This window comes from Juglans microcarpa x Juglans regia, chromosome 7D (genome assembly GCF_004785595.1).
Source record: "Juglans microcarpa x Juglans regia isolate MS1-56 chromosome 7D, Jm3101_v1.0, whole genome shotgun sequence".
Lineage (NCBI taxonomy): Eukaryota > Viridiplantae > Streptophyta > Magnoliopsida > Fagales > Juglandaceae > Juglans > Juglans microcarpa x Juglans regia.
Window position 1 is genome coordinate 9,064,918 of NC_054606.1, and position 13,028 is coordinate 9,077,945.

Below are 13,028 nucleotides of genomic sequence, written 5' to 3' on the forward strand. Positions count from 1 at the left end.
GCTGATCTCTAAGAAAATTCCAATATAGACGATTAGCTTGTATTTAAAATTCAGCTGGGACCAGTACTTTTTTCCTTTCCACGCACCGATTTTTTTAGTGCTTTTTCCTTTTTCCTTGTGGGTTAATTTTTAAGTGTTAAAACATCATGTACTGGTGACGGTCATGAGATGGTGCATGTACAGCTAGGGCTGACTAGATGGGAGGATATAAAAAGGTACTTGAGTTTTGTTAAAAACTCTAATTTATTTAATTACATGTTTCTGTTTAATCAATATAGTTTAGAAACTTATCAAATCTTTACATATCTCCATTTTTTAATATAGATTTAAAACTTGAGATATTTTTGTACATATACATGTTTAAAACGCTCATGTGTTTGTCGATATGTCTCAAGATTAATAATCCATGCACGGTGTCATCTTTGGATTAAGTTATATTTTTTAATGAACTTTTCTAAAAGCTCATATCCAACTTTTTGAAAGTGTCCCAAGATATATATATTAGAGTAATATTACCAGCAGTCGTGGAGTGCGTAAGTACCGTGCAGATGTTTTGAAAAAGAGTGAGGTCTAATATTAAAAAATTATTAATTTTTCATGTAGATCTCATATTTATTCATTTTTTTCAAAATAATTGCACGACACTTGCACACTCACAACTGCAACTATTATTTCTTAGATATTATATTCCGACAAATTTATATATGCCACTTTCTCGCATAGAATCCCACTATACTTGATGGCCATAGAAGGGGAAATGGGTGTCATTGCTTTTGATCTTTCACTTACATCTCCCGTACTGCATGCATGTTATATATTTGAGCTTTTATGATGTGCACATTTAATTGATCAGTACGTACATGATAATTAAAACGGGCCTGCATTGACAGTACTACATGCATCTTGAGATGAATGGCATCTGCATGTGTTTTTCCTCTTTTAACTTTCTGGCTAGATCATATAAACTATTTTATAAATTGTGAGAGCATCAGCCAAGCACCATGAGTTGTAGAAAAATAAAGAATAAATAGAAGTGGAATTTTGATAAGATGGTGACACTCCTGTGAGGGTATTTGTCCCACAAGTTGGTAATGAACAAATGGAATTAAGTGCTCTTATTTGTGCATCAATGACCCCTATTTATAGGTCATCATGCACCGGTTGGTAAAGGGCACATCCATTGGTTAACCAATGGTAACTCAAAGGTCGCAACTTTAAGAAGTGACACTTCCTATTGGTAAAGAGCACAACCATTGGTAAACCAATGGTAACCCAAAGGTCACAACCTTAAGAAGTAACACAATCTTTTGACTAAATCAAAAGGTTGTGTCTATTGACACTTCCTTAAACATCACTCATCATGGGAACCATCACCATGTTAGAGGGTATCATTCCAATGAGTACATCGTTTGGTGATCACACCCCTTAGAATAACATTTGTCACTTGATCACACAAAACGATAATGATTCAATTGAGTATTTTACCTTAGTACCAATATAAGTTTTCCACTACTAAACTCTCATTTGCTACTCTTGCCGATCGGCATCAGAGCATGACAAGCCTCTACGTGCACACTTTTTTGTCATTACCTTATCTGATCGCACCTTTTACCATATGTGCTCTCACTAATCACATATTAGGGGTGACTTCATTTCCCTAAAAAGAAAAATTTAGTGAACAGCATCAATTTTCCTTAACTGGATCAATTGATCCATATCTCGTGATTGGATCAATTATTCATTCCCCTGTCATAATTGACGACTTCAGCCTAATACATAACACATATATCGACCTGCGCTGAATTTTCGTTAAGTACTTCCTTTAGAGGCTATTCCTGAGGTTTTCTCTAATCACCTTATCAACGACTTTGCAAATGATTAACCATTTACTTGGGTAATCAAATCACATTTCACTAAAACTTTAGTGAATGGCACTGAATTTTCGTTAAGTACTTACTCACCTGAGTCTTTCCTTAATCACCTTATCAGCGACTTTACCATGATCAACCTTTTACTTGGTTAATCAACTTGTACTGAAATTTCGTCAAGTACTCACCCTAAAGCCATTCTTGAGGTTTTTCTTGATCACCTTATCAGTGACTTTACTAATGACCAAAATTTTCATTTGAGTATTACCATAACTCCAATTTTCTACGCGTCCCCAGAATTTGCTGAGTTATGCATGTCGACCATGAGATTGCTTCACCTATGTTTCTCTCAATACCATTCTAGTCACATGTTCTCTAAATTTCTCCAGAAATAAACATTTGGTCATTGGATCTGCTACCATTTCGGTCGAGAAAATAAAATTAACCTTGATCTCACTTATTTCCACTATATCTAAAATATAGTGATAATGCACATCAATGTGTTTTCTCTTGGAACTCTGTGTTCCACTTTTTATCAAAGAAATGACAGACTGATTATCACAAAACACATTGATTGGTTCTGTGGATGTACCCAAATTCAAGTTTTCAACAAAGCGTTTTATCCACACAGTATTACGCAGTACTACAAGCAATATACTCTGCTTCCATAGTAGACTTAGCAACACAGTCTTGTTTCTTACTTAACCAAGAAACTGTTGTTCCACCAAATAGAAATATATATCCAATTATAGATTTTCTATCATCTACATCACTTCCAAAATCAGCATCACTATAGCCAATTAATTCTAGATCACTGTTTCTAAAGCATAATTTTAAATTTTTGGTATCTTGTAAATATCTTAATATACGCTTCACTACTTGCCAATATTCTTTACCTGGATTGAATTGAAATCTGCTTACCAATCCTACTGAATGACAAATATCTGGTCTAGTACTTGTCATTGCATACATGAGGCTTCCACAGCTTGAGCATATGAAACTTTAAGCATTTCACTTATTTCCTCCTCATCTTTTGGGCACATACTTTTATTTAAAGTATGAACTTTGCAAACAGTCGTACTTAAAGATTTACAATTTTCCCTACCAAATCTTTTAAGCATTTTTTCTAGATATTTTTCTTGATCTAAATACAATAGATTTGAATTTCTATCTCTAGAAATTCTTATACCAAGAACATAAGCAGCTTCACCCATATCTTTCATTTCAAATTTATATTTCAAGAATTCTTTTGTTTCATGCATTATATCTAGACAATTACCTACCAGTAATATATCATCAACATACAATGATAATAATGTTAATTTATTATCATTTTTCCATATGTATACACAATTATCTAGTGGACTCATTTCATATCTCATTTCCAAAATGGCTTGGTGAAATTTCAAGTACCACTGTCTTGAAAATTGTTTAAGTCCATACAGTGACTTCTTCAACCTGTAGACTTTCTCTTCATGTCCTTTAATTTGGAATCATTCTGGTTGAATCATAAAGATATCCTCTTTTAATTCACCATTGAGAAAAGCAGTTTTTACATCTAACTGATATAATTTCAAATTCATCCTGTCAACAATAGACATGATGATCCTTACAGATGTGAACTTCGCCACAGGCGAATATGTATCCACAAAGTCTACACCTGGTTGTTGAGTATATCCCTTGGCCACTAAACTTGCTTTGTACATTTCTAAATTACCATCAACTTTAAATTTTCTTCTGAAAACCCATTTACAACCAATAGCTTTTCTGTCTTTTGGAAAATCTGTTAACTCTCAAATATTATTTTTGTTTATTGATTCTATTTCATCTTTCATGGCCTCAAGCCATTTATCTAAATCAATACTATTGACTCCTCAGAAAAATTTTCAAGATCATTATCTAAATTTTCAAAACTGGTATTTAGTGCATAATGATCTTGAAATAATATTGATGGTCTTCTGGATCTTTTACTTCCACTGTCTCCAACATCAATACCTGAAAATTGATTTTCATCTGACTTTCTTTTATTTTTATTATTCTAGATTTGAATAATATCAGAATTTTCATTGTCAGACTCTGTGGAGATCTGTTGATTCTCTAAATCAATTAATAAATCTATCTGATCAACAGGAGTAATAAAGTTCGTATTTTCCAAGAAAATGACATCCCTACTTTCTATCAATCCTCTTTCAGAATGATAAAATCTGTAGCCACTTCCATTTTCTACATACCCAATAAACCTGCATTCCTAGGTTTTACTTTTTAATTTATCCTTTAGTGGTCTTGGGATAAGCACTTGTGCCTTACAACCCCACACTTTGAGCTTACTTAAGTCTGGTTTATGTCTCGCCCATAACTTGTAAGGTGTAAGAGATTTCGCTTTAGTTTCAACTCTATTCAATATATATATAGCAGTCGATAATGCTTCACCCGAAAAACGTATTGGTACATCAACATATGTCATCATCGATCGCACCATATCCAATAGTGTTATATTTCTCCTTTGTACAATGTCATTCTGTTGAGGTCTATATGGCATAGTATAAATGTGTCTTATACCATTCAATTTGCAGAAATTATCTAAAACTTCAAATTCTTCTCTTCTATCACTATTCAAACTTTTAATGGGTCTATCCAACTAGGTTTCTATTTCTAATTTAAATTCTTTAAATTTCTCAATTGCTTCAGATTTATGCTTGAGTAAGTAAATATGCTCATATCTTGAATAATCATCAGTAAAAGTAATAAAGTACTACATTCCTTTATGGGTTTTTGTTTTAAAAGGTTCACAAACATCAGAATGTATAATTTTTAGTAAATCTGTAGATTTCCAACCTTTTGAAAAAGATTTACTACTCATTTTTTCTTTGATACATGGTTCACATATATCAAAATTATCTGAGTTTATTTGTGGTATTAATCCACTTTTACACATTCTGATCATTTTATTTTTATTTATATGGCCTAATCTTAAATGTCATAAATATGTACAATCTGTAGACATATTCAAATACTCAGAAATAGGTATTTTATTAATATCAATATTCAGTAGATACATATTATGATCCTTCACGCCTTTCACTGATACATTACCCTTACTTATTACAACGGTTCCAGACTTAAACTCAAATGTGTAGCCTTTTTTATCTAGTACAGGCACTGATACTAAATTCCTACGAATACTAGGTATATATAAAACATCACTAAGTAAAATAACGGAACCATTCACTTTGAATTTACATGTACATTGCCCCAAAACATCGCAATATGTATTGTTGCCCATATATACTTTGTGCTCTCCTGTTTGTTTATCTTCAAGTTTGACAAACATGTCTTTGTTTCTGCATATATGCTTGTTACTACAGAGTTAACCCACCATGAATCTGACACTGGTTCCACTAGCATTACTTATGAGACTGTCATTATAATTTTCTTACTTTCTTGTACTTTTCCTTTATTAGGATATTGTGATTTGTAATGCTCATTCTTTCCACACTTAAAACAGTTTCCAGAAAATAGTTTATTTTGTTTTCTTTTTAACCATTTCTTTTTCTTAAACTATTTTAGCTTCATCTTGTTCTGTGTAGAACACTTGTCCTGAGCCATCAATAAATTGGATGACTCACTATCTTTATTCATTCTCTTCATCATTTCTCCTTCAAGTACTAAAGTACTGAAAGCGATATCATTGTTACTTCATTTTTACTGTGTTAAAAAAGTAACAATGTGATCCCAAGATGAAAGAAGATTATTTAGTATAGTTGTAACTTGCATTTTTTCAGTGAGATGATAACTAGCATCATGTAATTCTTTTGCAATTAATTCCATTTGAAGCACATGATCACCAATGTCATTATTCTCTTTCATGCAAGTCCGGTTATACTTATCCAATAATAATTGTATATAAGTATCTGACCTTAAACCATGTTGTACTTCAACTGCATCCATAATTTCTTTAGCAGTTTCATAGTCTTCAAATAGAGGAATAATGTGATCACTCATGCAATGCAAAATTAAAGTTTTTGTCCATGCATTGTGTTCTATCCATTTATCTTTATTTAAAACGCTGCTCCCACTTTCACTTTCATCATTTTCTACAATTTCTTCCCATGACTTTGGTGTTGTTAATGTATATAAGGTCTTTTCATGGGTTAGAATAAAAGTTATATGCCTTTTTCATGCCTGAAAATTTTTTTCATTCAGTTTTTCCATCCCTGAGAGATTAATACTTTTCTTCGGTGCCATAAATAATAAACCTTAAAAATTAATCAACAAGAAGAATGTAGAAATAATAAATGTGTACTATTTAAATACAATAGTTCAACTGTGAAAAAATTAAAACTATTACAAACTTAATAGTAATAATAACTGTTGGATTTAATCCAAGGTGGCAGTCTAGAAATTCTCCTATTATATTTTATATAAGCAGAATAATGAAAGTGACGCACCGATCGAATATATCCACAACCTTTCATTGATGTTTCACATTTTTCAAAGAATTTTTAGCAATAATTTCAACCAACAAGTGCTTTGTAATATTTTGGCTTGAAATTTAGAGCACAACAGCTTTTGAACGGGCCAAGTCGGGCTTAAAATGATCTCGAATTGCCCAATTGAGCAAATCTGTCACGAACCGGTTCAGGAAACCGAGTAAACCATTCAGCCAGTTCAAACCGGGTTCTGGAGAAAACCGGCGGTCGGCAGCTCGGTCAACGGCTTGACTCGGAGATCGACTTGCGGCTCGGCTTGAATGAGGCAAAACGGTGCCATTTGGAGATGACCGTTGTATCTCTTCAGTGTCGAAAACAACGTTGTCGTTTTTCTCCTTGGGCTGAACAACAATGTTGTTTAGTCCCTCCCGATTTTGAACTGAGTGATCGTTGGACAAAACGGTACTGTTTCGTCCTGGGTTGTCTTCAACCTTGCGTTGGGACGTTCCAAAAACAGTGAAGCTCGTGTCTTCACTTCCATTTGACCAGTTGGTGGCCAGCGACGAGGACTCCGACGTGTTCCCGAGGTCCACGAAGTCCGGCGGCGGTGAGGGGCTCCAGCGATAGGCCGAAACAGTGACAGTGTGTACAAATTGGCTATTTAATTCACTGTTTCTTTGTGTAAAATAATGCTAATAATTTCTTCAAAATAATAACAACTTACAAGATTTTAAAGATTTTCAGTGTACTCTAGACCCCCACCGTGATCTGAAAAAATTTCTCTCTCTGATTTTCAAGCAAGCGAAGATGATTATAATATACAAGTGTTGTTGTCAAACCAAGCACTTGTCTATTTATTGTCTTCACAATGCGCGAAAAAATTTCTTCTGTCTTGACCCTGGCTCTTGATACCACTCAAGAGAAATAAAGAACAAATGGAAGTGGAATTTTAACAAGATGGTGACACTCCCGTGAGGGTATTTGTCCCACAAGTTGGTAATGAACAAAGAGAATTAAGTGCTCTCATTTGTGCACCAATGACCCTTATTTATAGGCCATCATGCACCGGTTGGCAAAGGGCACATCCATTGGTTAACCAATGGTAACCCAAAGGTCACAACCTTAAGGAGTGACACATCTTATTGGAAAAATGGTACAACCATTGGTAAACCAATAGTAACCCAAAAGTCACAGCCTTAAGAAGTGACACAACATTTTGACTAAATCAAAAGGTTGTGTCTATTGACACTTCCTTAAATATCACCCCTCATGAGAACCATCACCATGTTAGAGGGTATCATTTTAGGGGTACAACGTTTGGTGATCACACCCCTTAAAATAACAAGTACTACTTGAACACTGATCTTGATCATCCTCGATTGTGAAACATACGTAATTAGCTATCTAGTGACGTGCTAGTTGATGAGTGGAAATCTACAGAATCCCCACTTTAAATTTGTTAATTGTTATCGATACCATGCGTGCATGTACAATACTTAATAGCTTTGTCGCTGAAAATGTTAGATCATCTTCGACAAATAATTTACACGGATTATAACGTGAATAAATGTTGTAGTATTCACTTTATATATGCATGCATCCATCTCTCTAGCTACTACTTGAGGTCCTTCATGCACGTCAGCTCGATCAAACAAGGAATTGAAAAAATATTTTTCTGCCTAGAATGTTAACTGAAAGCTAGCTGTGTGATAATCACCAAGTTATCTTATTTCTTTTCATGACCCCACTGGTTGTGCCGGTTTTGAAAATTGAAAAATTATTATCATCAGTCATTATTCACTATCCTGCACTCCACATCCTATGAAAAACACCCTCACACCCTATGAAAAAAAAAATTTATATGTGTAGTATAAAAGTTAGTCGTAACTGATGCATAGAATTCTTCTTAAAAATTAACCCTCCATCGAACTATACGCATTGCATGCTTTCTATTGTAGATCTTGATCAGTATATGCCTGTATGGTACGGCTGTTCTCCAAATATTGGTAGCAATTACACTAGTAAAGCCAAATCATTTTTGAGAAATTTATATTCAAATGGAGTAAAAAGATAAACATATCAATTAAAGAGTGGAGTATTGCTTGTATATTGATGTTTTTGAAAAAAAAAAGGGGAAGCTAAACAAAGAATATATACATACATATATATATATAATATGTAAATGAAAAAAGAAATGGGAAGTTAACGTCCTTACCAACATGATATATACTAGTTGCAAACCGAAAAAAAAAATACACGTACCAATACCATTCAACATGAGTGCGTCCCATTAGACTAGTTTTCAATCCAAGTACTGGTAATTAATTCCATTCCAATTGGTTTTCCCTCCTCTATAAAACCCCTAGTACCATAGCACTCAAAGTACCTAGCAATACATATGCACTCCTATCCTCTTTCTCAAACACACCAAATCCTACGTACAACTTAATTATAAGAGCATCTCTCCTCGCAATGCTTACCGTTCCCGACCAATATTTCATTAACAGAGCTCGAGCAGGGTGGCGTGCTTGCATTGCCTCAGCGTTCCGGACTGCTTTCGCCTGCATTATTGTGGGCTGCACCACCATGTACGGTCCTGCCTTCCTCCAACGCCAGATAGCCTTCCCAGCATTTTCCTATGTGACCGTAATCCTGATCATTAATACAACGTCTGATGCAACACTAGGCGATGCATTGCGTGGCTGCTGGCTCGCGCTCTTCGCCACGGTCCAGAGTGTTGGTCCGGCTATCTTGTGCTTGCGGGTGATAGAACCGGCCAGGTTCTCGAGCGTGACCACTGCTCTGGCGGTGGCGCTTGGCTCGTTTGTGGTGGCATTGCCCGAGTCCACTCACTTGGTAGCAAAGCGGATAGGATTGGGTCAGGTTGTGATTGTGTACGTAGTAGCTTTCATCAATGGCGCGCACACTGACCCCGTCATGCACCCTCTCCATGTGGCAGCAAGTACGGCTGTTGGAGTCTTGGCTTGTGTTCTTGCCTTGTTGCTTCCTTACCCACGGCTAGCCTATTCCGAGGTAATTAGCACCAATCTTAATAATATCATGATTAGGAATGAGGAATTACCATTCGAAGTCATTGATATATATATATATATGTGGTTAAAAATAAATAGAAATATTTTGTTCACAATAAGATGCCACAAGATAAAATTTATAAGATAACGTAGTTTGTTATAGTATATCAGATTGTAAAATTCTTTTTATTATAAAAAAAATCTAGTAAATCATATGATCCAGTCACATTAGTTTATAAACTTTATATATTTTGTAGAGATCCCTTTATGAATCTAACACTTCTCGTAAGTAAATATGTAAATAAAGGATCATAGACGTTCTTGATGATCATTTTACTTTAATTTGGCTGAATAGGCTACAGCTTGGAACGTCTATATAGAAGGTATATATACGCTTTATCTTAATTTTCATATATATATATATATGATATATGCAGGTGAAACAGAACAGCAAGCTACTCGCTGAGAAAGTTTCAGAGACGCTAAAGTTATTTGTGGGAGCATTCTGTGCGGAGGACAGCGCATCCGCGCTTGTATCGATCTCTCGAGCCAAGTCCTTGGCTGGAACAGGAACCGAACTTCTTTCAAGTATCAAAAGGCACCAAGTAGGCAACTTTAGCAGTGTTAATATGTCTTCTAATGTTATAAACATCCACTTGTACGTTGGCTAATTTTCTTCTATCTTCTTTGTAACAGGAAAGCATGCAGTGCGAGGGAGTTTCTGTAACAAAGCTTCAACACTGGCAGGCCTTAAAGGCAGGAGAGTGCAGATGGCAAGATATAATGACACCGTTTAGAGGGATGGAAATGGCTTTAACAAGAAACTCTTCATATCCAGCTAGAATAATGGATGGAGAGCTGAAAGATGGTTTGCTTCGATTTGAGGAGCTCTTGTGTCTTTTTATCAAAGAATCCAAGAGCTCTTTGCCTTGTGATCCACCTACTGTTCCCGAGTCCAATGCAGAAGATATAATGAAGTCCCTCCAAGCTGCCCTTCAAACCATTCCAACAGCCCACCAAGATTTACCCTCCTATTTCTTCTTATTTTGCATGAAACTCCTTCACTGCAATTTATTGGGCAAACCATCTGCTTCCAAACAAGGCAACACAGTTCAGAAAGATGAAAACTCTAGTACTGATGCATGTCACATGAATGGGATCTCCTTACATGGGGTCTGGAGCAATTTGCCCATGAAGGAAAGTTGGAATAGGCTAATGCCAGCATTCAAATGCTCACTTTCCCTGGGCCTTGCAGTCCTATTTGGGTTGCTCTATAACAAGGAAAATGGGTACTGGTCAGGACTCTCTGTAGCGATCGGTCTTGCATCAGCCAGGGAGGCAACATTCAAAGTTGCCAACGTTAAAGCTCAGGGGACTGTCTTGGGTAGCGTGTATGGAGTACTGGGTTGCTCACTTCTTGGAAAATTCTTGCCAATAATATTCTTGTCTCTTCTCCCTTGGTTCATTTTCACGAGCTTCCTACAGCGTAGCCGGATGTATGGCCAGGCCGGAGGAATTTCTGCAGTTATCGGGGCAGTAATCATCCTGGGCAGGAAGAATTTTGGTCCTCCAAGTCAATTTGCAATGGCAAGAATTACTGAAACCTTCATTGGATTGTCATGTTCAATAATGGTCGAACTACTCTTGCAGCCTACTAGAGCTTCAACCACAGCGAGAACTCAACTCTCTAAATGTCTTGGGACATTGCACGCCTGTATCGCCTCAGTAAGCCTTGGATGCAACATATCCGAATTGGAAGAGAACCAAAAGAGGCTTAAAATCCAAGTAAGTGAGCTTGGGAAGATCATTACGGAAGCTGATGTGGAACCCAATTTCTGGTTTTTACCTTTTCATAGTGCCTGCTACATTATGATATTCGAGTCTTTATCAAAAATGGGTGATATCCTGCTTTTTAGTGCTCATGCGGTGGAATTCCTTGAGCAAGCATCGCAAGGATCAGTTGCGGAATATTCCTGGAAAGAGCTTGTCAATAAGCTAGAAGATCATGTTGACCTTAAACTCTTCAAGGAAATGGTTTGCTCTTCAATAAAATGTTATGAACGACTCACTTCGATGAAATCCCTCACATTACTCGAAAAGGAGCTTGCTAAGAATTATAAGGTTTCTTGTGATCTCGAGTTGGGAAAATCAAGAAGAAATTATTACCCAAACATGATTATCATGGAATCAAGTTTAGATGAACATGTGATGGAGAAGAATATAATAATAGATTTATATCTCCAACATTCAAAAGAACTTCTGGACAAAATTCAGGTTGAAAGTAGTGATCACGACGATCTCAAGTACTACTCCCAAAGAGTTCTAAGCTTCACTGCCCTAGGATTTTGCATCAGCAGTTTAGTGAGAGAGTCCGCTGAGATAGGAAAGGAAATCAAAGAACTCGTTCAATGGGAAAATCCTTCTAGCTAGCTAGGCTACACATGGCTATGCAGGAAAATATCATGTAAGCTACATGCTTTATGCAAATCAACAGTGTAACAACTCCCATTAATATATGTACCATGACCCCTGCATGCAATGTTGCAGAAATTAAGGAACAACTAATTATTATAGGTGTCGTTTGGATTCGAAAAGTGTTTCATCTCATCTCATCTTATCATTACAATTTTTCTAAATGTCTATACAAAGTATATAATAAACAATTCAACTTATTCAAATTCTAAAATAATAATAATATTAAAAAATAATATTCTAACAATATTTTCTTCAACTTTCATTTTTTATCTAAAATCATTTCATCTCATCTCTGAATCTAAACCAGTACTATATGGTACAAGCTAATTACATTCGCTATTACATAATTGTAGATTTCAAGAAGGTAAAGCAAATCATGTAATGTACTATTGCACCTTCAAACTATTAAAAAAATTATAACATATTGAACGTTTCATTAAAATACAGACGTCAAGATAATGCTACGTAATTTATTTTCATTTATCTCAACGAGAAAAACCAAACATTCTAACACTAAACTTGAAAAACAATGGGCCCTATGCCGGAAGAAAAAAGATTGATAGGCCCAAAGCCCTCAAAACTGATATTATTTCAAATTTAAAAAGGTAAATGTGGCTGCTGGGATTCGAGCCCAGGTCTCCACGGCCACAACGTGGAATTCTTACCACTAAACTACAGCCACTGAGTGTTGATTAGACATTTTAATATTAGGCTATACCAAATTTCAATATTCCAACTCCTCATTATGAAATTATTATTTTTTTTAAATGTTTAAGTTGATAGAAAAATGTATATTATTATTTTTATTATATTTTAACACTTTTATTCAATGAGTAGGTCCAATATATAGAATATTTAATTAAATAGTATAGAGTGTAAAATCAAAATTCAAACTCAGGACTTTTACTTTGATGTTATGTAAAATCACTATTTATCTCAAAAGTTTAAGTTAATAAAAAAATATAAATTTAATTATTTGTAATATATTATTAATATTCTTAGATATTTTTCTAAGACTGTTCATTCGGATTTCGCCTCGGGAATCCAGATATACCCAGACCGAAATCCGGATTTCAAACCAAATTTTAAAAAATCTGGATTTCGGGTTCTGGATTAAACGGACCTTAACTTGAAAATCAAAATCCTCATATGGTTATTAGAACATGACCATACCAATTCGTATATAGCCAAAAGAATAACAGGAAGGTAAAAGGTATAATAGA

General features: G+C 35.2%; 1 protein-coding gene and 1 non-coding gene across 2 annotated transcripts; one reads left to right on the top strand and one right to left on the bottom strand.

Moving 5' to 3' along the window:
- Window positions 1-8,770: 8,770 nt before the first annotated feature.
- On the top strand, window positions 8,771-11,760 carry LOC121238103. Its single transcript, XM_041134958.1, has 3 exons — window positions 8,771-9,331; window positions 9,768-9,935; window positions 10,027-11,760. The coding sequence occupies exons 1-3, from the start codon at window positions 8,771-8,773 to the stop codon at window positions 11,758-11,760; spliced, it is 2,463 nt and encodes an 820-aa protein (XP_040990892.1).
- Window positions 11,761-12,415: 655 nt separating this feature from the next.
- TRNAH-GUG lies at window positions 12,416-12,487 on the bottom strand. Its single transcript has one exon. It is a non-coding gene; the product is annotated as a tRNA-His (tRNA).
- Window positions 12,488-13,028: the final 541 nt, after the last annotated feature.

What these genes read in the sequence shown, in the direction of transcription:
- LOC121238103 (XM_041134958.1), top strand. Translation starts at nt 8,771, where the DNA reads ATGCTTACCGTTCCCGACCAATATTTCATTAACAGAGCTCGAGCAGGG. An exon ending in CACGGCTAGCCTATTCCGAG is followed by an intron (nt 9,332 to 9,767) that starts GTAATTAGCACC and finishes TGATATATGCAG; the next exon opens with GTGAAACAGAACAGCAAGCT. An exon ending in CAAGTATCAAAAGGCACCAA is followed by an intron (nt 9,936 to 10,026) that starts GTAGGCAACTTT and finishes TCTTTGTAACAG; the next exon opens with GAAAGCATGCAGTGCGAGGG.